The 22,645-nt window shown below is 38.8% G+C and overlaps 1 protein-coding gene across 1 annotated transcript in view; it reads right to left on the bottom strand.

Annotated features, from left to right (window-relative positions):
• The window catches only part of myo15aa (myosin XVAa), a 41,054-nt gene that overhangs the window by 6,709 nt on the left and 11,700 nt on the right, over positions 1-22,645 (bottom strand). The window contains exons 14-49 of the mRNA XM_041817511.1: positions 22,091-22,214; positions 21,885-21,980; positions 21,620-21,751; positions 21,417-21,542; positions 21,233-21,310; positions 20,966-21,123; positions 20,843-20,888; positions 20,610-20,734; positions 19,071-19,188; positions 18,793-18,968; positions 18,570-18,654; positions 18,416-18,469; positions 18,121-18,188; positions 17,829-17,955; positions 15,970-16,065; positions 15,551-15,786; positions 15,138-15,328; positions 13,868-13,940; positions 13,527-13,718; positions 13,360-13,417; positions 13,032-13,121; positions 11,310-11,445; positions 8,955-9,290; positions 6,868-6,932; positions 6,463-6,603; positions 6,295-6,349; positions 4,691-4,841; positions 4,510-4,603; positions 4,312-4,432; positions 3,541-3,656; positions 3,323-3,382; positions 2,995-3,070; positions 2,465-2,580; positions 2,227-2,345; positions 1,945-2,086; positions 16-127 (exon numbers count right to left, since the gene is read on the bottom strand). Of these exons, the coding sequence (XP_041673445.1) occupies positions 16-127; positions 1,945-2,086; positions 2,227-2,345; positions 2,465-2,580; positions 2,995-3,070; positions 3,323-3,382; positions 3,541-3,656; positions 4,312-4,432; positions 4,510-4,603; positions 4,691-4,841; positions 6,295-6,349; positions 6,463-6,603; positions 6,868-6,932; positions 8,955-9,290; positions 11,310-11,445; positions 13,032-13,121; positions 13,360-13,417; positions 13,527-13,718; positions 13,868-13,940; positions 15,138-15,328; positions 15,551-15,786; positions 15,970-16,065; positions 17,829-17,955; positions 18,121-18,188; positions 18,416-18,469; positions 18,570-18,654; positions 18,793-18,968; positions 19,071-19,188; positions 20,610-20,734; positions 20,843-20,888; positions 20,966-21,123; positions 21,233-21,310; positions 21,417-21,542; positions 21,620-21,751; positions 21,885-21,980; positions 22,091-22,214 (4,289 nt within the window). The remainder of the gene's footprint in view (positions 1-15; positions 128-1,944; positions 2,087-2,226; positions 2,346-2,464; positions 2,581-2,994; positions 3,071-3,322; positions 3,383-3,540; positions 3,657-4,311; positions 4,433-4,509; positions 4,604-4,690; positions 4,842-6,294; positions 6,350-6,462; positions 6,604-6,867; positions 6,933-8,954; positions 9,291-11,309; positions 11,446-13,031; positions 13,122-13,359; positions 13,418-13,526; positions 13,719-13,867; positions 13,941-15,137; positions 15,329-15,550; positions 15,787-15,969; positions 16,066-17,828; positions 17,956-18,120; positions 18,189-18,415; positions 18,470-18,569; positions 18,655-18,792; positions 18,969-19,070; positions 19,189-20,609; positions 20,735-20,842; positions 20,889-20,965; positions 21,124-21,232; positions 21,311-21,416; positions 21,543-21,619; positions 21,752-21,884; positions 21,981-22,090; positions 22,215-22,645) is intronic.

Genomic DNA, 22,645 nt, shown 5'->3' with positions numbered 1-22,645 from the left:
GTGTATGTCTCTCACCGGCCTCCAGCCCGTCCATGTGCTGCAGTTTGATGATGTCTCCTTTGTGAAAGCTGAGATGGCTCCTGTCTTCAGTGATGTAGTTCCTCACTGCCACCATGTACTCTGAGTCCTGAACGAGACATGATGTGTTGCACAGATGTCATTTAAAAAAGATGTAAAGTTGAAGTAAAGCAAAACTTGTCCTGATTATGACTGCCTCTTTTAGACAATCCCTAAAGATAGTGACATCATCAGGTTTAACTCTGACTCAGGCATAAAACAAACTTAAACTCTGAAGTTTAAACGACACAAAATTTAACATGTAGGTACAGCAGAGTGCAATGACAAAAATCATTAGGTTGCATTATGGGCAATGGGAAATGCAATGGATAATGTCAAGTTCTCCTGTGGTTTTCCATCAACGAATGCCACACAAGTCAGAAAGCAGGGAGTAGTTCAGCTATTATCACTTTATAAATATTGCCAGGAAAACATTAGCACTTTCTTTTAATGATGCTCAGACTGTTTTCATGCTTTCAATTCTTCATGTTAGAAAATTGTGATGATCTTTTAACAGATATGAAAAAAAGTCAGAGGGTTCGCCTGACAAAAGTCGCATGGATGTGCAAAGCAATTACCCCAACAAATATAAACCAGAAACTTGGGCTGCAAGCAGCACTGAAGGGCCCTTGCACCCGGCTCATGTCGGGGTGTGTAGCAAGTGTGAGAAGCCAACACTGGGTGTTGGTACCCCGTGCAATGCGCTGCAGCCCAGCAGAGACCACATAGATCCTCCAGGACTGTAATTAAATCTAAAATAATGTGCAGGTCACACTTTGTATATGAGGTAATACTGGCTATCAGCACTAGGTGGCAGTATGACAAAGTAAGATGTTAAAATGAAAATGTGATCCTACCAGGACTGATATTTGTTATCCCATAGAATTAAAAAAAAAAGATGGGACATTTTATGTAAGAGGTGTAACTGGCTTCCTACAGTAGGTGGCACTACAGCACAATCATGAAATTAACTTTTAAAATAGTAAAGGGAGAGACCTTATCATATGTGTGATATGTGATGCACATTAAATGTCCCATGTAAGAGTCATGGTAACTTCCTGTGAAACAGCGAGACATCAAAAATGGATATAATACATGCTATTGCCACTGAGGCATTCATGAATGAAACATGTCAGTGTCGAGAACAAATATTGAGGACAGGTTGAAAAATCTGATAGAAATAAAGTTATGGCCCAGTTTTGTCACTTTCTGTAGCTAGTAGGGGGCACTACAGCAAAACAATGAAATGAACTTTTCATTGTGAAATTAACTGTTAAAACAGTAGAGGGGCAGACTCCAATCACACTTGTGAAATTTGATGCAAATCAGATGTTTCATATGAGAGTTACACCAACTTCCTTTGAAACTGGCGAGAGTGGGGCATGTGCCCACAATTATTGAGGACTTCTGTTGAAAAATCTGAGACTGATGGGTTCAACTCAACATTGGGAATAAAGTAATGGCCCAATTATGTCACCTCCTGTTGCTAGGAGGGTGTGTTACAGCAAAATGATAAAATCAACCTTTTAATGTGTAGAGGGGCAGACTTTGATCATGTATGTAAAATTCAAAGTAAATCAGATGTTTCATTTGAGTTACACCAACTTCCTTTGAAATTGGTGAGATATCGAAATGCAATATCAAAAAACTGAGCTTAATAGGACGAATAAATCGACAAGTTGTGCAAAACTCTGGTGCAATATTCCTAAACAACTAAAAGAGAGCAAAGTATTTCAGTTTTATTGACCCTACACTAGCTGTCTACACCGCATTTATGGGTTGATAAGAACCGTATCAAACAGATACTTTCAAACATCAGAGAAAAGGCATTCAACCTCACAGAACATTAAAAAGCAGACCAACACTTGAACACAACATCCCTCTGACCTTCTTTATTTCTGTGAGGAAGTGGTCGATCATGTGTTTGACCTGCGGGGCTTTAGCTGAGAACAGGATCAACTTCTCATTCGTCAGGTTGAACTCCAGCATGTTTTTAGACGGGATGGACACAAAAAGGATGTCTGAGTAGCTGCACAAGAAATGAAAAGAAAAAAAAAATAACAGAGAGAGGGTCAAACCAATCAGGTAACTAAGACAGAACGCTAAAAAATGGTTACTTTAACAACTTCTGCTATTTTTTACTTGAAAGTCTTTAATGAAAGCACAAACCTGTAAGGTCTCAACACTCTGAAATAGTCTGGAGCTGTAGAGCTGCTTCTAACCATTTTTAGCAGCTTGATGCCTTTATGAGACACAGACAGCACCTGCACTCCTGTTCCCACACTGCCCTGAAACACACAGACACACACACACACACACTCATGTATACATGGAACTGAAGAGAGCGTTATGTACCTATCAAACAAAGTTAAGTATAAAAAGAAATTTATTAGTGACAAGAGCTCACAGATGCCGGAAACAGCCGCGAGAAGTAAATCTCCCATGAGTCTCTGGCAATGGCGGCGACCTTCTTCTTCACGTTCTCATCGTGTGTTCCTGAAACTGGATCCACCTTGTTCTCAGCTGTCAGAAAATAACAGAACTTGAGTGATCTGTGTTGGTGAAAAGTGCAGAAGTTTAGCCCTTGGTTTATTTTTAGTCTTTTTATCATTGCCAGTTAAAGGTGGAATATTAACAGCTGTTTCTTGTGTTCAGAGGAATTACTGAGGCAAAGTCATCTCACTGCTGAGCCACCATTGTTAGTAGTAACACTGATGTTACAGGGGTGAGATGGCGTTGCTGTAAAATGATGAAGTCACTGTTTGTCTAATCATGGTGCCTCTCACGCTTTCACATTATACAATGTAAAATCATTCTGGGACAGCAGCTTGGGGGTTCAATAAAAGAACAAAGGCGTAGTGACAATGGAGCCTTTTTTTTGTTGCAGTCTTGCTGTTAATGTCAGAGTAAAGCTGTTCAGAGGCGTGTCTTTCCTACCAAAGAAAGCTTTCATCTGCTGCCTCTCTTCCTGGGTGATGCGAATGCAGGCATCAGAGAAAGTGTCATGAACAATCTGAAGAATAAAAGAACAAGAATATGCTAAATGGAGCAACAGCCAAGAGTAAGTAAACATTTTTTTGATCCATGTTGTAACATATAAATCTAATTATTCTGAATTGAACACATTTTTTATCTTTTCTTCATCTTACATCATCCAAGTCTAAAAATAATGATCATAAAGATTTAGACATAAACTCATAATCAAACAAATAAGTTTTCAACAGAGAAAAAACTAAAGCAAACCTATAACAAATAGAGAAACCACCTGTCTGAATATCATGTCCAGGATCAATGGATTGTTGAATGTCTCTCTTGGATAGAAAACCTGCCAAAGACCAAAATTTGTAAATAAATCAAGAAAATCTGGCTAGTAATTATAGATTGTGATGTTAACAGTATTACAGTATATACATTAGTAGTATCACTGATTATCTTATCTTGTTCATGTATAAGTTAATGTGTTTGTGTTCTCAGGAGTCACACCTCTTTCCTCATGTAGAGTTTCCAGGGTACGTTTGTGTATGTGTAATATTCATCACTGGTTCTGCTGTGGAGCTGAGTCTGAATGATCTCTGCCTCTACTGGCAGCTCTCTCGAGACTAAAAAAAGACACACAAACACATGTAAGGCCAAAAAGCAGGAGTTTTGATCATATGCTTCCACTACTTTTGTCATATTGTTGTTAATTTTTGGAGATTTCTGAAAACACTGATATTTTAAGACAGAGGTCATCAACTACATATTCATTAGAGCCATCTTTTTTCTGATACAGGCACTTTAAGGGACAAACTTTCAAACAGACTTGATCAATTTTTCAAATGGTCAAATTAACATATTTTTGTTTAAATATTTTTTCTTTCGAATGTATGTAATTTTCATGCACTAACAGTGAGATCAGTACCTATATCACAGCCGGCCACAAGGGGGCGATTGAGATATTTTAGCTGAAAATTTCTGTGACTGTCATGTTGTCTGTCACTGGGTTTGACGCTAACATGCTATGTTGTTATAAGTGATAAAACCCAAGCAGGAAAAATTGCACTCCCAAAACACCTGAAACCAAATGTTGCCCCAGAAAATGGCAGTTTTTCTCAAGAATTCTTAGTTGTTTTTGGAGTTGTTTTAATAGCTGTACGGAGTTTATTAAAAAAACACAACATATGTTTTTCCTCAGCAGATGTCCTGAATTTAACAATGTCTGGGGGCCTAATGTGATCCTTGGGCTGCCAGTTGATCACTGTTTTAAAATCTCACCTGGAGGAGGGGCGGGGCTTATGTTGGAACTGGCTGGCCCTGCAGGACGTGACTTGGTTGACTTGGAGACCTTAACACCTCCCTCTTCTTTGCGTTGGATGGATTGTGGCTTCCTCTGAGTCTAAGAAATAACAGTCAGATGATATTTAAAGAAAGGTGATTTGTATGTGTGTAGCTGTTCGTAGAAGGTCGGGGTACCGGCTGTGGTGGGTTTGCCATCTGATCCTTGAGGATCTCCATTGCTTCATCATGGGGGTCTGGCTTCTTCGTAAACATTCTTCCATCACTCTTTCTATACACAAACACACGTGGGTCAATAAGCACAAAAGAACACGGACAAACTACTATTGCCAGTATACCTATAGGGGTTAGGATAGACCTTTGTGCAGCAGCAGTCCCAGCAGAGGTTGTTGCCCCGGCAGGTTGGTGCTGTTTGATGATGTCTTTGATGTCATGGCTGGGATCAATGCGCTCAGCGTTACTTGCACTTGACCGGACCACGTCGTCCTGAGGTGGGAGTCGTGTTGGGCCTGAGATATCACATTTTATTAAATAAAGCAGAGATGTGTAATTGTGTTATTTAAAAGCTGCTCCAAGATTTTAACACATCATTAAATCCCACTAAAGCTGCATGTTTAACACACTTACACACTTACTGACACGATATGTTTAAAATCAGAGCTCCAGTGAGGAGGTTTTAGCTGGTTTGATAATGGTAAAATTCATACTAATGTCACTTTTAGACCCAAAAGCCTTCAAATCAACAGCAAGACTTACTATTTCTCTATCATCAGTTTTAATGCCTGTAAACACTGCCATAAGAGAGGTGTCAAACTGCTAAAACAATAAAATTTCTCGTAGGTGTTCACATAATTTACCAATAAATCTGGTTTATCCTCCTGAGACCTGAGCAGTTGTTTGGACATCATTTTTATTTTCTCTGACTTATTTGGGATAAATACGGTCTGATAAGTTAACATATCAGTCTTGTGATTGAACAAGAATTTCTTGGAAATTTTCCTTTCCAAACCCCGAAAAATTCCATAATTTAAAAAAGTCTTTGAAAATCCTTAAACATATTTTTAAAGTATCTCATGAAAAGCACCCAAATATTTTTTTAGATAGTCCTCAAATCTTTCAGTGAAAATTCATAAAGACTGAAAATTCCAATAAAATGTTCCCCCAAAAATCCATACAAATTCCTAGAAATTGCAAGCAAATTCCCAAATATTAAAGTAAATCCCTCTTAAATTTCTTGTTAAATTCTAGAAATTTTCAAAAACATTCTCCAAAATGCCATGAAAATGATGGAAACAACAATGATGCAAACCCCCTAACGTAAAGAAAAATGCTGAAATTTCAAAGGACAATCATGAACGCCAAATTCCCAATCCAATTCCCCCAAAATTTGGTAATAATTTCCTCATATTCCCACGAAAATGCATTAAAAAATTAAAATAAATTTAAAGCCATAAAACCCTCCAGAATATACAAACCTATCCTCTTAATTTACATAAAAATACTCTGATGACTTCCAAGCAAATTCCCTAAACTATCCAAACAGCAAATTATCCCAGCAAATTTAAGCGAATAAGCTAAACTTGAATGGACATTTTGGACAATTATGACACCAATTCTAATACCAAGAATGATTGCTATATTGTAGGAAAGCCAAAATGTAAAATGCTAAATATTTAAACAACAACTCAGCAGGAAATAGTTCTACAAAACACAACAGACTAGGGCAATAAGAGACAATAAAGACTTTCTAAAAAGAAATGAGCTATTGTTGTCATGACTGGCATCTTAACCCATTAGCCTCAGAAGCCCTCTTTAAATAAATACTTGGCACTGACTATTTATATGCTGTACATGTACAATAAGATCACTAAGTACACAATTAAACTAAAAGCACCATGTTGCCATCCTGCCATTAAACCACACAGCAAATCTGCTGAGTCGCCAAAAAAGTTTACAACATACTTGTTTTTCTCTGAACAGCGGCAGGCTTGTGCGGTGATTCGTCTCTGTCTTTGGTCTGTAGAAAAAAGGGATGAAGAGATGAAGCTGAATGTGTTTTTGTGAGACCAGATTTAACATTTTTGTACATACTGGCAGATGTAACTATATGAGTGTCCATGGTTTTCTTACAGGACTGGGTGTGTGGGAGCGTTGAGGAGAAGGTGTGTATTGATGCTGTAGGGGCGGAGACTGAGGAGCTGGAGCAACAGGAGGGAAAGAGGACAACATCTGCTGCTGGATGGCAATGGCCTGCATGGTCATCTGCTGAGCCTGCAACACACATATACATGACCAACATTAAAGTATAGATGGAAATGACACTGTAACAGTGAGGACTATGTATAGTTGACAATAGGGAATAGAAATATGTGACAAAAATGGATAGTTTGTCATGGTTAGCATGACTTGAGGGTTTGTGTCAAGAACATTATTAGCATTTCTCAATGGAAACAATGGAAAATAACTATTTATGTTTATGTAACTGGGACAAAATACACCAGAAGCAGAGTGAGATATTTAAGATGTGTGACAAACCAGAATGATAGCTTGCTGGTTGATAATGGCCTGTTGTTGTTGAGTCAGCACTGTCTGCTCTGTTCCTAGAAAAGTAAAAAACAAATAAAAAAAAAACAACATGTCATGAAGCAGAATTGTGTGGGAGAAAAAAAGGCACAAACCAGGGTTTCCCATCAATTACCTAGACCAGGGGTTCCCAAACTTTTCAGCCTCTGACCCCCAGAATAATGGCGTCAGAGATCAGGGACCCCTACCTTCTCTTGAGGAAGATAAAGTAAAGTAAATGCTGCACAAAGCATCATGTATAAAACCTGCACTTTAGGTAGTTTTCTAACTTTGACTTTTAAGCACAAATATCAGTTGATAACTACTTTTTTATTCTAAGTTGAACTCTTTTTAACAACATGAATTTTTTTTACAATGATAACTAAAATGTATGACTATAATTCATATAAATTTTTTCTTTGTTTTTGGAAGGCATCCCGCGACCTCTGATGTGGTCCCGACCCCCACTTTGGGAACCACTGACCCAGACCATGGCGCTCTGCCATAGTCTTATTTGCCCCGCTAATATTACATTGCCATGCTCAGCAGTGAACCCCTGTGAGCCGTGCTGCGCCCACAGAGTGTGCCGTGGACAAACGCTCTTCACTATGACTTGGCTGGATATAATACATGTTAAAAACTTTTTGCACCCACTAATAAGGCAGAGAAAGAGAAATTAAAATCACATAGCATTTGAATACATTTTGTCTAACTTTGGCTAACAAACATTAAAAATCAACTCCATCATAAATCAAGGAATAGAAGTAAACATTAATACGGGAAATAAAGGCTGTGGCACAATTTTCTGGTGGAGATTAGTTTCTGATCAAATCTGAGATGATCATGTGATTATTTCTTCCAATACAAATGTACAGACAGCTGTTATTCTATTATGACTATAAAAATAAGAATACATTAAAGATAAGGAAAAAAAGTGTAAAAATGTAGCCAATCAAATTATGAACAAAATTTCCATGGATAAAGCCTCTTCATTTTGCTCTAAAGATTTATAAGTTTGGTGCATTTAACTTTAAAATGTCTCCCCTAGAAAGTTCGGGATCCCCTCATCATAGTCTCCTAAAATCCTGTGGGAAACACCGCACACAGAACACAGCAAAACACCAGTTGACTCCTCAGGTTCAAACCAACCACAAGGAGAACTGTGCAACCCTCACAACAAAATGTAACTGCAAAGAAGTTTGCTAAGTTTGTTCATATTTATCAGATGATTTCAGTGTATTTCATCACGCCCAAAGGCTTCAGGCCAAACATGCTGGAAAAACCCCACACACAGTCAGTTGACCATATTCACATGGTGGCCATCAACTCAAACATCCAGTTCAAGGTGGGAAGCTTCATTGGATTAAAATTCTAAACTGCTGTGCAGCAGGTTGCAAGTTATATTCGAGCAAATTCTGGTATTTACTATCATTTCAGTGCTCCTTAATTGTTCTGCAACTAGAGAGCAATTGATATCCTAAAAACCAGAGGACATCTGGCCTTCCTGTTCAACCTTTAATTGTAGTATACTGAATATTAATAAAGCAAAAAACAATGGAAATATTTTGTTGACCAATGGCTTCCTAAAAAAGAGAGCAGAGTTGATTTTTTTTAGGTTTGTTGTTCTCAGCTCTGTGTTAACACTGATGAGAAAAATCCTGACAACCTGAAAGTCACATGATTAGTTTTTAAATTGCATGTTTGATACCTTGTTTAGACAGCAGCTAAGGGTAGCATCTGAGTGAATCATGGCTAATATTACTGGTGGTAATGAAGTATTTTAATATTACTTTTATGGTGCTATTTTACTAAGGAAGGCTTAGATTCAAAGCTAATGATAATGTAAGCTAGAAGCCTGAAAACAGCTAGAAAGTTGTCAAAAAAGTTGCTTCCTTTCCCTTATAATAATATCATTTCCATTTTGCTTTGTTTAATGATATAACCATATTCTATTTCATTACAACCTGGAACACAGCAGTAAACCATTACTAAAGCAGATCAGGTTCCCACCATAAGTTTGGGGAAAATGGCCACCATATGATCATGGTTCATTTTTGTACCTGTCATCACAGGCAAGCCTTGGACCACAGGCGTGACAGGAAGTGAGGAGGCCCCCTGCACACCAGTGACACCAGTGACATGGGACGCTACACTATCATCTCTATCAGAGGCAGAGGAGTGTATGGGTAATGGGGTGGGTGACACAGAAGGTGTGATAGAAGAATCATGCCGCTGGTAAGGTTGTTGGGGGCGGTTGTATTGGTGGTATTGTTGCTGCGGTTGTTGAGGTTGCTGCTGTTGTTGTTGCTGTTGTTCACGGTGATGGTGGTGGGAGGGGATTGGCATAGCAGGGATTGGTGGCATCATTCCTCCTGCTACTGGCAGCACTGGCACAGCTTAAAGAGCGACACGTGAGGAAAAGGGCAACAGTTAGGGACAAGGATGCAATCAGGACTTGTTTGGTCATACTCTGTGGGTAAGATTGGTGAGGCTTATCATCCTTTTACTTAAACTGAAAGAAAATCTCAGACACCTACCTTTATTTATCTTGGTTATAAAACACAACCTACTGATACCATCTTTATATGCAAGCGAAAGTGCTCTGTAGCTGGCAGCGGCAATCTGTCTGCTAGCCTGTCCATCAACTCTATCCAGAATTATATTTTCACAACTTTTTAATGTACTGTCATTAAATTTTGCATTACTATAGTCCTTGCTTTGTGCACTGGGGCACAGTCATGTTGGAATAATAAAGGGCCCTCCTCAAACCGTTGCTGCAAAGTTGAAAGCATAGCATAAATCCAAAATGTCTTGGTATGCTGAAGCATTAAGATTGACTTTCAATAGGCCTAGCCCAAACCCTGCAAAGAAAAAGGCCCAAACCATTATCCCTCCTCCACAAACTTCACAGCTGGCACAATGCAGTCAGGCAGGTAATATTCTCCCGGACTTTCCCATCTGACTGAGGTGTGGTTCGTCGCTCCACAAAACACAATTCTACTGCTCCGCAGTCCAGTGTCGATGTACTTTACACCACTCGAACCAATGTTTGATATTGGACTTAGTGATGTGAGGCTTGCATACAACTGCACAGCCATGGAAACCCATTCCATGAACCTCCGCTGCACAGTTTTTGAGTTTACATTAATGCCAGTGGAAGCTCAGAACTCTTCAGCTATGGAATCAGCAGAGTGTTGGCAACAACATGAGCTTTATCAGTCATTGACTTTGCTCTGTAACTTTACATGGTCTTCTGCTTCTTGGCTGAGCTGCTGTTGTTCCCAAACATTTCCACTTTCTAATGCTATCACTTACAGGTGACTGTGGAATATCTAGTAAGGACGAAGTTTCACAAACCGTCTTGTGGCATCCATCACAGTACACTGGAAGTCGCTGAGCTCTTAAGAATGACCCATTTGTATCACAAATGTTTGCAAATGGAAAACAAACTGCTAGGTGCTTGATTTTATATACCTGAATTTAGTAATTCACAGGTGTGGCCAAATGCAATTTTCCATATAGTGTACATCGTCTCCCCAGTTGCAGCGGTGTGAACTGACAAGCTTTCAGAACGTTGTAAATTGGCCCTCTGTAAGCAGCTGCAAGTTTCAAACTGGGTTTAAGTTTACATCAAACATTCACTTTCTGTTGTCCAAGACAGGATGAAAAAAGATGGCCCGGCTCAGTGAAAAAATTTAAACAAATGAATCTCATAAATCTGTGAAACAAACACAAAAGCAGCATACAAAAAGTACAGCAGTAGATGAAAAGAAACTAAATATTTCTGATTGGCTTGGTTGTGTGTGAAGCTGGAGGGAGAATGAGAGTGACAGCTCCCTATAGAGAGTAAAAGAGTCATCTGTGGTTACAGTGAATGGCCCTCTTTGCATTATGAATGAGCTCAGACTGCTCATTACAGCCTCTAAGCGACAGATTAACGTAGGTGAACTGTACACCTGAACCTTTACACTGTTCAGTGTTACCGAGACACTTTAGCCTTCACTCTTAGATAAAATGCATGAATTATTCGGTTTTTCACATCTGTATTTTTTAGAGTTCAGGCAAATATTTTTACCTGTGTTCAGGTTACAGCTTAGTAAAGAAGTTTTCCAGAGAGAAAGAGAGCAAATCAATCTATCAACCTCAGACTAATACTGAGGAATTAGAGCCAGACTTTAATTATTTATGCTGAACAAAAGAGAAAAAGAATGAGAGGGAGCAAGCCCACAGAACGGCAGTAAAGAAGGGCAAGAGACCAAAAACTGACCAAAAAACTTAAGCAAATACAAAGAGAAAACAGTGATTCAAGCCTAAGTTGATCACATCAATAAAAAAATTATACATGCAGACAAACTGAAAATTTGGAAAAACATAGAAATATCTGTACTAAAAAGTAGCTAGCACAAACATTTTACCTCCTGGATGTATTCCTGGTGGATAAGGCCGACTGGGGGTTGTATGACCCCCTCCCTCTCCTTTCCTTTCTCCTGGGATGCCAACACCTCCTCCTCCCTTCATCCTCGCTGATAAACTTCCGCTCTTTTCCATGTCCTGGAAGCCCAAAAGAGGCAGGAAACAGAGATCCAAAGGATGGGAAAAGAGGAGGACTGTCAGTGAGTTTTAAAAACATGAAAAGGCGAGAGAGAAGTTTGGATATCGTGGTTGATTTAGAACCTCTGTGAATAAGTCAGCGGAGCTGTAGGAACTGAATACTCTGCAGGGAGTACCGTTAAGACTGGAGGGAGAACTTAAGCGCACACAAATTACTGCTACTTATGAACACAAAAAATAGAGAGTCTTGTGTGAAAGGAGCAGAATTGTATGTCTAACATGAACTGCAGAGCTGGGCAATCAACTAAGTTTTTTTTGTCAATCATGATTTTAGCTTCCCATGGTCATGAAAATAAGATAATGGTGATAAAATGATTAGTGTGTCCATAGGATTTGTAATGTGGTAAAACTTTCAGCAATTATTATTGTACCTTGGACATATCAGCAATTTCTTTTAGTTGATTAATTTTATTATAAATAATAATTTTTACATATTAATGTTGCTTTTCACTCATTTATATTCAAAATTGAAATAACAGTAATTATGTTTTTTCCCATAATCAACAACCGATATTGTCCTGTACTGTGAAATATTCATATTTTAGTGTAATCTATGATATTGTAATATTACTTATCATATCATATCAAATCATATCATATCATATTCTGCCTCATTGTATTGCATCCTGTTGTACTGCACTGTTTTATCATCTGCAACATGACATAAGGTAACATAATGTCACATAACATAACCTAACATCGTACAACGTAATGTGTTACACCAAGAAACATAACATGTGGAATGGTATGGCATTGTTTTGCATCAGTCACCTTGTATCTTATGTTTCATAGGGCTTTGCATTGTATTGAACTGTAGTATATCATAATGTATTAATGAAACTGATTAATATTGTAATGTCATTTTTTAGTACTGTATCCTTTTGTATCATATTATACCTTACTGTATACCATAATGCCAAGTTGTAAGACAATATCCAAGTGAGATTACTTGTTGTCACCATATTTGATTGACAGCCAACAAAAAACAAATCTAACATGATTCTTCTTTTTTTGTAGTGCACGCTCACAAAAATGGAAATGTAACTTTTGAATTAACCAATAAAATACATTTTCACTCAACACTATAAACATGCCCATTAACATACCTTCACTTTCTTCTTGTGTCCTCCAAAAAAACTAGGAAATTTGCATTTCTTTTGTTGGAAAAAAATGAAGATGCTACATGGACTATCCACTACAGTCCAGTAATTCTGTGTATGTATGCTGCCTGCTGCCACTGTCTAATACGGTAGGTCGCTCAGTAACCCAATCATGCTTCCTGTCTGCTCCATTCATACGCTAACAGAAGCAGAGGATCACATGTTCCACCTGTCCATCAGCACCCCTCCCCCCTCTAAATCACCTGAAAATGAAAACAATGCAAACAACAATGGGGCTAAGGTCATTCCCCCACTACACCAGTGAAGGAATTTACCGATACATACTGATAGTGGTAAGCAGAAAGAAAATCACACAGTATACATGTAAGAGCTTTGAATGTTTTATTTTTGTAGATTAGTACTCACTATGCTACTGTCTGAGAGGACGGGGTCAAACAGACTGTCCAGGTACCGGTCCATTCCCCTCTGAGTTTGACTGTCACTGAATGCATCAGACTCTACTGGACACACAGAAAGCAGAGCAGCTGTAAGCCTGGATATTAGACTTTATATGTAGTGTTTTTATAAATACTTATCCAAAACTGAATTGAACTCTATGCATCTCATTTAACAGCACACATTCAGGGCAATATCAAAGATATAATAATTAACATATGCACATAAAAAGATGAGGACATATTTGCGTGATTGTACCATGACTGAAGTAACCATCTGAGTCAGGTAGACTGTAGGCTGGTCTGCTACTGAGAGGAAGCTCCTCATCAGAGTCAAAGCCACTGCCAAACAGAGCTCTGAGGAGAGAAGAGGAAAACAGAGATATCAACAGATATTAACTGGATAATTTTAGCGCATTTGTTACATTTGGGTGTTTGTATTTTTTCTGTAATTTGGTTCACTAACAGGCTGGCGTTGGCTCGGACTCTCGAAGGGTCATCTGTGCTGATGACGAAGTAGCTCTTTTGCTTTGGGAAATCAGGGGGAAGCTCTAAGTCTGCAATCAGGTCCATCACATAGTCATGACCCGCCAACTCCACCCACTGACCGTGTTCCTTCATCAGTACTGAACTCCCCTTCCACCAGTCTGACACTCCCCTTGAAACAAGTGTCCACATGTTCATGTTAGTACTGCATTCAATATACTACTGTACACCAGAACATGAATATTTTTGTTTTATATGACTTTCAATGTAAATAATAAGTTCAACTTTTGCTACTTATACTTGAATATAAAATAAGAGCACCTGTGGCGCAGTATGTTGCCTGCTAAATCTTCTCCGTTGGTCCAGGAGTGAACCGGGCACAGGAACGATCCTCCTGTACAGACAAAGAAAGTTGGAAAGAAAAAAAAGCAATGCTTTTATGCATGTCTTTTTACATCAGGGTTTAAAATTATTACTAATTTAGGGATAAGGAGTGAACGCAATAAACTATACAATGTCAAAAAACAACTGCCAAGTGAGTCCACAGATTGATCCTGATATTCACTAATCAGCGATCATATTCTAGTGATGGTCCAAATCACTAAACATGGAAGAATCAGCCCCTGCAGTGCATTTCACCTTTTTTTTGGTGTATGCTGATCCTTTTTTACTGAGTCAGTGAGGCCTGCGCATCTTAAGATGTTCTGGGTTCTTTTGTGACTTCATAACTTTGGTAGGCCAGCCACTCTTACAAGTTTTCTCCATTTGTGGATAATGGTTCTCACTGTGGTTCGCTGGAGTACCAAAGCCTTAGAAATGGCTTTGTAACCCTTTCCAGGCTGATGGAAATCAACGACTTTTTTTCTCATCTGTTTTTAAAATTCTTAAGATCGTGCCATGATGTGCTGCCTCCTTCCGGTCCTCAAGTCTTTTTGTTGCTCAATCTTTTAAAAGAAACAAATCTAAATCAAAAAGATGCAAATTAAAAAATATGAAGTGTTATATGAAGTTGTACAAAGTAAGGTCATAGCCTCTGTGATGTTACCCACTGGTTAGGGAAGAGGCATTTTGAAGCTCAATGATGGTAGTCGCCATATTGGAAATGCTGACTCCAACTAACTTCTAGCCAACTGACCAGAAGGCAACGAGGTGCAGCTGGTGAATAATTTTCAGGGATGCTGAAGCATTCCCATTTTGCACATCTAGCTCAACATCTTCTTAGTTCAGTAAATTCTGAGCTTTAAAACACTAACAAGGCCGACAGTTTAAGCTCAGTAGCAGGATTTAGCAACAGTGAAACTTTTCTCCTGGCACAGCTTAAACTCATCATTCACATCCTTTATTATACCTCATTGGTATGATTATTTTAGAAAAGATTTAATAAATCCACCACCTGTACAATTTTGACATATAAAGAAATAAATATTGAGAAAAAATGTGTTTTGAACCAGGCTTTAAAAAAGCTAATTTCTGCAGTTAAAAATGGCAATTTGAAATGGGGCTCTATGGGGAACTCTTGTTTTTTGAAGTCTGTCTCAAGTGGACACTTAAAGTACTGCAATTTGTTGTATTTTTACCAAGAAAATCTCACCATCAAAACAATGCACATGCAAGACCATATTAGCCTTCTTCCTATTGGCCGTCCACTCCAGCAGTGACAGAGGATAGGTCCGGGCAGTCTCAGGGGCGGAACCTGAGCTGAGCTGCATCTTCTGATTGGCTTGGATGAGTCTGTGTTGCAGCAATGCTTGGAAGTTAGCAGGGCCATGGTCTGACACAAACCTGTATGCCAAAGAACAATTTACGTTTAATAATATAATACATTTCAACCAGTAATAAAGCCATAAAGTAAAAAACAACAAAAATCACAATGTTTTAGCAATACCTTTTTGTAAATGCTGATGAAGATGCATTTTCAGGTTAATACAAATCCCATTTTATTTGTTTAAAGTAATTCAAAACCAGATTACAATGACATATCTGTGTATTTTAGACATGACTTACTTCAGAAGATATTTATCCATCTTGTTTGATGGAGAGAAGCTGCAGACACATGCCAGCAGCAATAGCCAGCCTCTCTCAGCGTTGTCAAAGTTTATGTTCCTCCACACCTGGTTGACCACCTGAGCCAGAATCTCGTCACGTAAACCTGGTGACAACAGGCCTCTTTGGATGATGTAATTACCAAACATGTTCTCCTGTGCCCCGTTCAGGTGAGGGTCTCCCATGAACCGCAATACCTATGTTGAAATATAGACATAAAACACTGAAACCAACCATGGATATTTTAGTGGCATATAAGTGTGTTATCAGGAGAAAACAAAACTTGATTATTTAAAAAAAAGGCAGAATTTGCCTTAACAAATCCTTTCCTACATTTAAAAATCACTTATTTTAAACAGCAGGCAATAAAGAAATCCTACCATGTTGAAGAGCTCCAGAGCTTCTGCCCTCAGGTCCTCCTCTACGCGGGTCAGAGGCAACTCCAGCGGTGCCATCAGCATTCCTAACTTTGGTTCCTACATCAACAAAATATTTGCAGAGGTTTTAGAGAGCAGAGTAATACACTTCTATTGGGTATACTTAAGAGCAAATTCAAATAAAAACCGTGGTAGATTTGAAGCAGATAAAAAACCATGTATGTAAAGGTTACAACAACTGTCTGCCATGCTGCAAAGAGCACACCTTTCAACAAAGCCTGCAGGTTTTTAGTGTTTTTGATCTTTATGGTGCCTTCTATATGGTTGCTAAATTTGGTGTGGACTGGATGGCCCTCAGGAGGAGATTTTTTTCTTCCTTTATCACACAAAAAAACCTGATTTATAAGCATATTTAAGTGAGTACAGAGGCATTATTGAGCTGCTAAACATGCAATTTATTTGGAAAAAGAAGGAAAGAAAGTTAATTCCAAAAATTACAACACAAGTACTTGGTGTTATTGTCTGTGGATGGACAGTATCACTTGGTCATCTGTTGGACGATCACTTTTAAAACTATGGCTGCATTTAGCAGCCTTTCACTGCAGAATTTTAGGACAAACTTATCACTATAGAAAACCATGATTTTGTTTTATGAAAGATATACTGGACAATTTTTTAACTCAGAAATCAAAGGTAAGTTCTTTTTATTGACTCACATGTTCTCATTTAGCCCTGCGATTGACTGGCGACCAGTCCAGGGTGTACCCCGCCTCACACCAAATGACAGCTGGGATAGGCTCCAGCTCTCCCGCCGCCCCCAACAGGATAAGCAGTATAGAAAATGGATGGATGGATGGATGGATGTTCTCATTTGTTTCTTTTCTCATTAGATGGCTAAAAAGACTTAAAAGTTCTCTAGGACTGGGTGATATTTAAAAAAAACCTGAGCTTTACTTTCCCTATGTTTTAATATGGGTACTCAATATTTGAATCATACTATCATAATTTAACCACTTTGGATTTTACATTTACTTTTATCTTGGACCTCCATTCTACAGGTAAAATTTACACATTAAATTTAATACAATAAATTCAGTCTTTTGCATTGTGTTTATGTGAAAACTCATACTGTGATAACAATAAAATAAACATTTATTGAGCAGGGCTAAAGAACTTTGAAAGCAGATGGATTCACCGGAATCATGTCTGTCTTCAGGCATGCAAAGCTCCTCTCCGCACCATTTATACCAGACCCCAAACACAGGTGACACGGGGAATTGTACCACATCTCTTAATTAACGAAAGACTAAAAAAGCCGCATAGATGAACGCTTCATTTGGCAGAGAGGACTTCTTCATTATTCTGCCTGACTGGTGTTGGTGTGAGTTTTATCCATATCATGTTCCACTGTTTTTAAGCTACAGCAGCATTTGTACTCGAGCTGAACATGAATACAACTTCATTCTCTCCTGTCATTCTGATTGGCCCATGTTGAATGTGGCAGATGGAACTTTCATCTAATCATCGACAGATAATTTTAAGTCCTGCCCTTCCCAAACACTTTCTATGGGGGGTTTCCCAGATGAATGTGAAATATATCCATGCAATGGATAAATGAAACAGTCTATGTGGCATGTTAGGAATTAAACATATTTGATTTGTGATATCGTCATTTTGCTGATCCCTATGCGAGTAAAAAAATGACAACATGTGACAGAATAAACAGAACTTTAAGAAAAAGAAAATTCAGAATCTCTGCCTTTTAAGAAGGGTGAAACAGCAGTTTTGAAGTACAGTTTCTACAGTATTATTCAACCAAGAAGCTTGCAGTTTCAATTCGAAGAAAGTCAGAGACGTTTTACCCTGAAGTAGATCTGCACGTAGCGGTAGAATGGGTAGTTGTTGATGTCCAGAGGCAAAGTGAGCTGCACCTCCTCCTGGATGTGAGGAGCTTGAAGTAAAGCCAAACAGTCTGAGTGTAGCTCCCTCCTGACTAAAAAGAGAGGATGAGGAAGTCAACCAGGATACATTTAGTCCTTGAAGTGTGTTTATATGTATGGTTTATTCTTGGAGCTGGTAGTACTGATGGGGTGGGACACATGAAGAGTTCAGCTGTTGTATAAAAATACTAATACGGACCAAACAGATGTATACAGACCTCCTGCTGTCTGCAATAATGCTCCCAGTTCTGCAGGAATCACCAAATGTGTGACGTTGACCACCTCCCTCCTAGTCAGCTCCTAAAAAATTATATTTGATCATTTTGCAGAAGAAATCTACAGGAGTCCTAAAAAATATCTGAAATTCTTGTTTTTCTGAATTTTTCTACACGACTTAATCAGGAAATTCTTCAGGCTAGTAAAACTTCTGTAAGAAAGGTGGTTGTGCTTCTAACAAGTTTATGAATGAGTTTTTGGTGTGCAAATCCTTTCCAAACTTCAAATTTTACCATTTCTCTCCTCTTCCTCTCCTCTTCAGCTTTCCTCTGTGCCTCAAATTTCATCTGCAGACAGACCAGAGAAATCAAACTCATAAAACAGCACTTGACTTGAAGAAATGGGTGCAATATTTGCAGTGACCTACAAACATCATGTAGGTCCTACCTTGATGTATCGCTTGCGGTTGACGTACATATGGACCAGAGAACGGAATCGAACCAGACTCTCCCTCATTTTTACATAGCGCTTCCTGGAGAGCAAAATGAGGAATTAAAAAACTTTTAAGTTAAGGAAAAAAAAAAATCCAAAAACTTCATTTGAAGAGTATATTAGAATCATAAACTCTTTAAAACCAGTTTTATTATTGAAGGCTCTGAGAGAAGTTGACCTCGTGAGGAATCCCCGGCACTGCGCCTGCAGACGAATGATCTTGTTGCGGAAAGCCACAAAGCGTTTCCTGACAAAAAACATGCGAGTGTAGCGCTGCAGGGTGAGAGCAGCGAGTTGACGGGTTCGCTCCCTCTTACACTCCAACAACTGGTAGATGTCCTCCTTGAGGAACAGCTGTGGTTTACACAGGCATAAATCAGTTCAAACAGACTAATACCATAAAACTGGATAATATATTTGTGAAAGAGTTTGGATGAACATAGAAGAGAAGCTCACCTTTGTGACTCCCACATGGAAGGCTCCTGGTCTCAGAGGACACAGTTTACTGAGCATTATCACACAGTTGTCTCCATTCGCTGGTGGAGGTTCTCGTAATCCCACCAGGGATTTATACCTTAGGACAACAAAGATTTGCAAGTGTGTGGACAAAAATGCCTTAGAAGTGAACCATTTGCCTCAATATGTGTGGACTTTCTGATTAAGTAAAGAGGGATGCTGCAATAGATGGTGCACTTTTCTGAGACATGTTGTAGAAAAAACCTTTCATGCTTTAACCCAATGCTTCTTTTGTCCTAATGCCCTTGCAGGAAAGTAAGATTTGCTCCATTTTGTGTTGCACAGAGAAATCCGCTACTTGACATTTACATTTTAAGTCAAAAACAATCTTGGAATAAAATAAAAATGCAGATTAGCATTAAATTAAAAGAAAAACAATGATGGAGCAGAGATGGCCTAGTGGTCCTGTCTTTACGACAGATCACGACCCAAGTTTCCAAAATTTTTTTCGACAAAGCATGTTTAGTTAATTGAATGTGTTGCAGTTTGGAGATGATTGGACCGAAACACCTGATATAAAAAAGAAAAGGGACAAAAATGTAATATTGTATACTCTCTTTCCCCATCATTATTTACCAATTTTTGCCAATTTTCCATAGAACTTGTGAAATAACTTCATTATAATGGAAAAGTAGGCACTTATTGCAAGAAGAGGAAATAAATTAGTTGAAATATTGATCAAACATTTACATTTACCCAATTTCACAGTAAAACAGGGTAAAATAAAAGGTAAGGCATTTCCAATAAGGACTTCAGGACTTTTGCCACCAGTATTTTTGTGTTTTGTTTTTTTTGCACCTAGTCGTGACCCACTGAAAACTGCTGAAAACCCACCTTTGGGTCCTCACCCACCAGTTAAGAACCATTGGTTTAAGGCGTGCCCCATGTACACGGGCGGCCCGAGTTGGAATCCAGCCTGTGGCCCTAACCTGCATGTCTACCCAGTCTCTCATCCCTGTTTCTGACTCTATCCACTGTCCCCCTCTATGAAGGTACAAAAATGCAAAAATGCAAAAAAAAAAAAAAAAAAAAAAAAAAAAAAAAAAATAAAAAAAAAAGAAAGACGGTTATTGGCCAGGTTTAGCCACCTTGAATGGGACCAACCCAAAAATCCCCAATAATGGCTATTTGCCTTGACAGTGGCAGGTTTCAAATGCACATTATGTATATTCCTCCATCCAGGTTTTTTTTTTTGCAGTGTGAACCAGAAAGGCAACTTTTAGCAGCTTTTCTCCCTCATAATGTGAAATTCATTCACTAAATTAGTTAATATTGATATTTAGAACAGTTTTTTTTAACAGAGTCCTCAGTTCCAAAATAAAAAGTAAACAGTGGAGGTGGACTTGACCTACTTTGAGCCACTGACTCTGCGGCTATTGAAATAAAACAATTGAAAAGAAAGGAAGGACAGTGTTTGCCAGAGGTAGTCCCATGGTTGGTGTATTTATTGTGGCTATTGTGACAAAGTGTGTGTGTTACCTGAACAGGAAGACGTGGAATGGCATTCTGACAGGATACCCCTCTCTACGGATTCTGATTGTCTCCAGGATCCCTGAATGCCTCAGCTGGCTGCTGACCAGCTCGTCCTCAAACACTCCTGGTTGCTGGGTGCAGATGAAAATGTACCACATTTACAGACAAAAATCATAGCCTACAGTAAAAGACACTGAATGAGACTTGAATGTAAAAAGACAGAATGTTTGAAAATCTACCTTCATATTATTTGGCTTAATGCAGCGGACAAAAAAAGGGTTGCACCTGGAATGGATAAAAAAGTAGTAGTGTCAGGGAAAAGCACATTTTTATCAGTATATCTTCACAATCCTAAACTGCACCTCTCCATCTTCTCCACCAGCTCCAGCAGAGACTGCTGGAATTTGCTGCTGACAGTGGGAGCTTGATATTTTCTAGTGACCGTGCTGCTCTTCTTCATGTGGCCTCCTCTCTGCTGACCTGTGACCTCTGCATGAACCAGGAAGAGGTTTGACACCATCTGGACACATAAACACACAAACACAGCATTCACAAGTTTCTTCTTGATCTTATTTACATAAATCAGATAGAACACGGCCATATATGTGGATTTGTTCCTCTCCTCTCACCTTGTTCTTGCTTTGGACAAATAGATCCAGGACATCCTGACGGACTTGGTCATAGTTCTTATCCAGGAACTTGTAGACCTACAGTGTAGACATTGCAAATTTAATAACATTCAAAGTCATGTATACCACCGTTCTTGTTTGGCCGCTGAGCAAATATGAGTCGGAGGAGTCCTTTGTTTGAGACCTGATAGGTAACTCGGCCTGCAAAGTGCTTGATGGTGAACTCTGGGAGGGGCATCTTTGGCTTCTGATACAGCGGGTTGTGACCATGGTGATAGTGACACTTTTGGAGGAAAGTGTGGTCCGTTGCCTGTTATCACAACAAAGATTTGTAAGCGACATGCTCAAATATCTGTGTGAACAGGCTTTGCTTATTCCTACACTCACCTGAGGGAAACAGCTCTGGTCATCCAGAATCCTTAGTATCCCATGAGGCTTTGCTGCTATGAGGTCAATGCAGGGCTGGTTGTCACTGAATGGGATGTCCTGCCAGGGGATCTGTTCCCGACTGTACTCCTCCTGAAGTGGAATCACAAGCACAAAATTTCCCATGTATTCAATACAAATATAACATGCTTCTCTCAATCAACTATCAATTAATTTAACAGCACTTCCAGCAATAATTGAGATACATTTGGTGTATGTAACATACCTGTTCTTCCCTGAATACAATCTTGTTGAAGAAGAACTGCAGATACTCGTTGGCATAATTAATGCAAAGCTGCTCAAAGCTGTTAAAAGCCAGATCCTGACACACACAGACACACAAGAGTGATTAACCTTTGACAGACAGATAAAAAGATGCTCTGTCTCGGTCATCCTGTGTAGCTGTGGATCACCACGTGAGAACAGGTTTACCTCAAATCCATAAATGTCCAGGATGGAGATGGAGATGGTGTGTTGGCGGGGGTACACCTGAGCGTTGATCCTCTCCGTTAACCAGTGGAAGAGCAGCGAATAAAGGATCTTGGCAACAGCATCTCTTGGGATCAAAGGCACATTAGGACAAGAAATTAAACTACCAAACAATAATGAATAAAAGCACAACCTTCACAGGTTTGGAATTAAAACACAAATAAATGCATTAATGTCAAATCAGATATCTTTTTGGCCTAGTTGTTAGTGTGATTTAGTTATTTACATGTATGCTAATTTCAGTTACTGATCCCTTTTTCAGATGTTGTTGAAAACTGCTATAAAAGCTAATCATGCATGAATCAATTTTGTTGCTAATCTCATACACATCTAAGGTTGTAATTTAAAATGTATTACCCCAATCCTTCATCATATATAATAAAGAGTAGTGGTTCTCAACTCGTCTAGCCTCAGGACCCATCTTGATGACAAATCGCAATCAAAATTTCCCCAAATTTTCAACAGTGCACATTAAGAAAACTATAATGTTGTACTGAA

The sequence above is a fragment of the Cheilinus undulatus genome, linkage group 21 (assembly GCF_018320785.1).
Source record: "Cheilinus undulatus linkage group 21, ASM1832078v1, whole genome shotgun sequence".
In the NCBI taxonomy this organism is placed as follows: domain Eukaryota; kingdom Metazoa; phylum Chordata; class Actinopteri; order Labriformes; family Labridae; genus Cheilinus; species Cheilinus undulatus.
The sequence above is the reverse complement of the archived record's forward strand: the minus strand, read 5'-3'. Positions and strand labels throughout refer to the sequence as shown.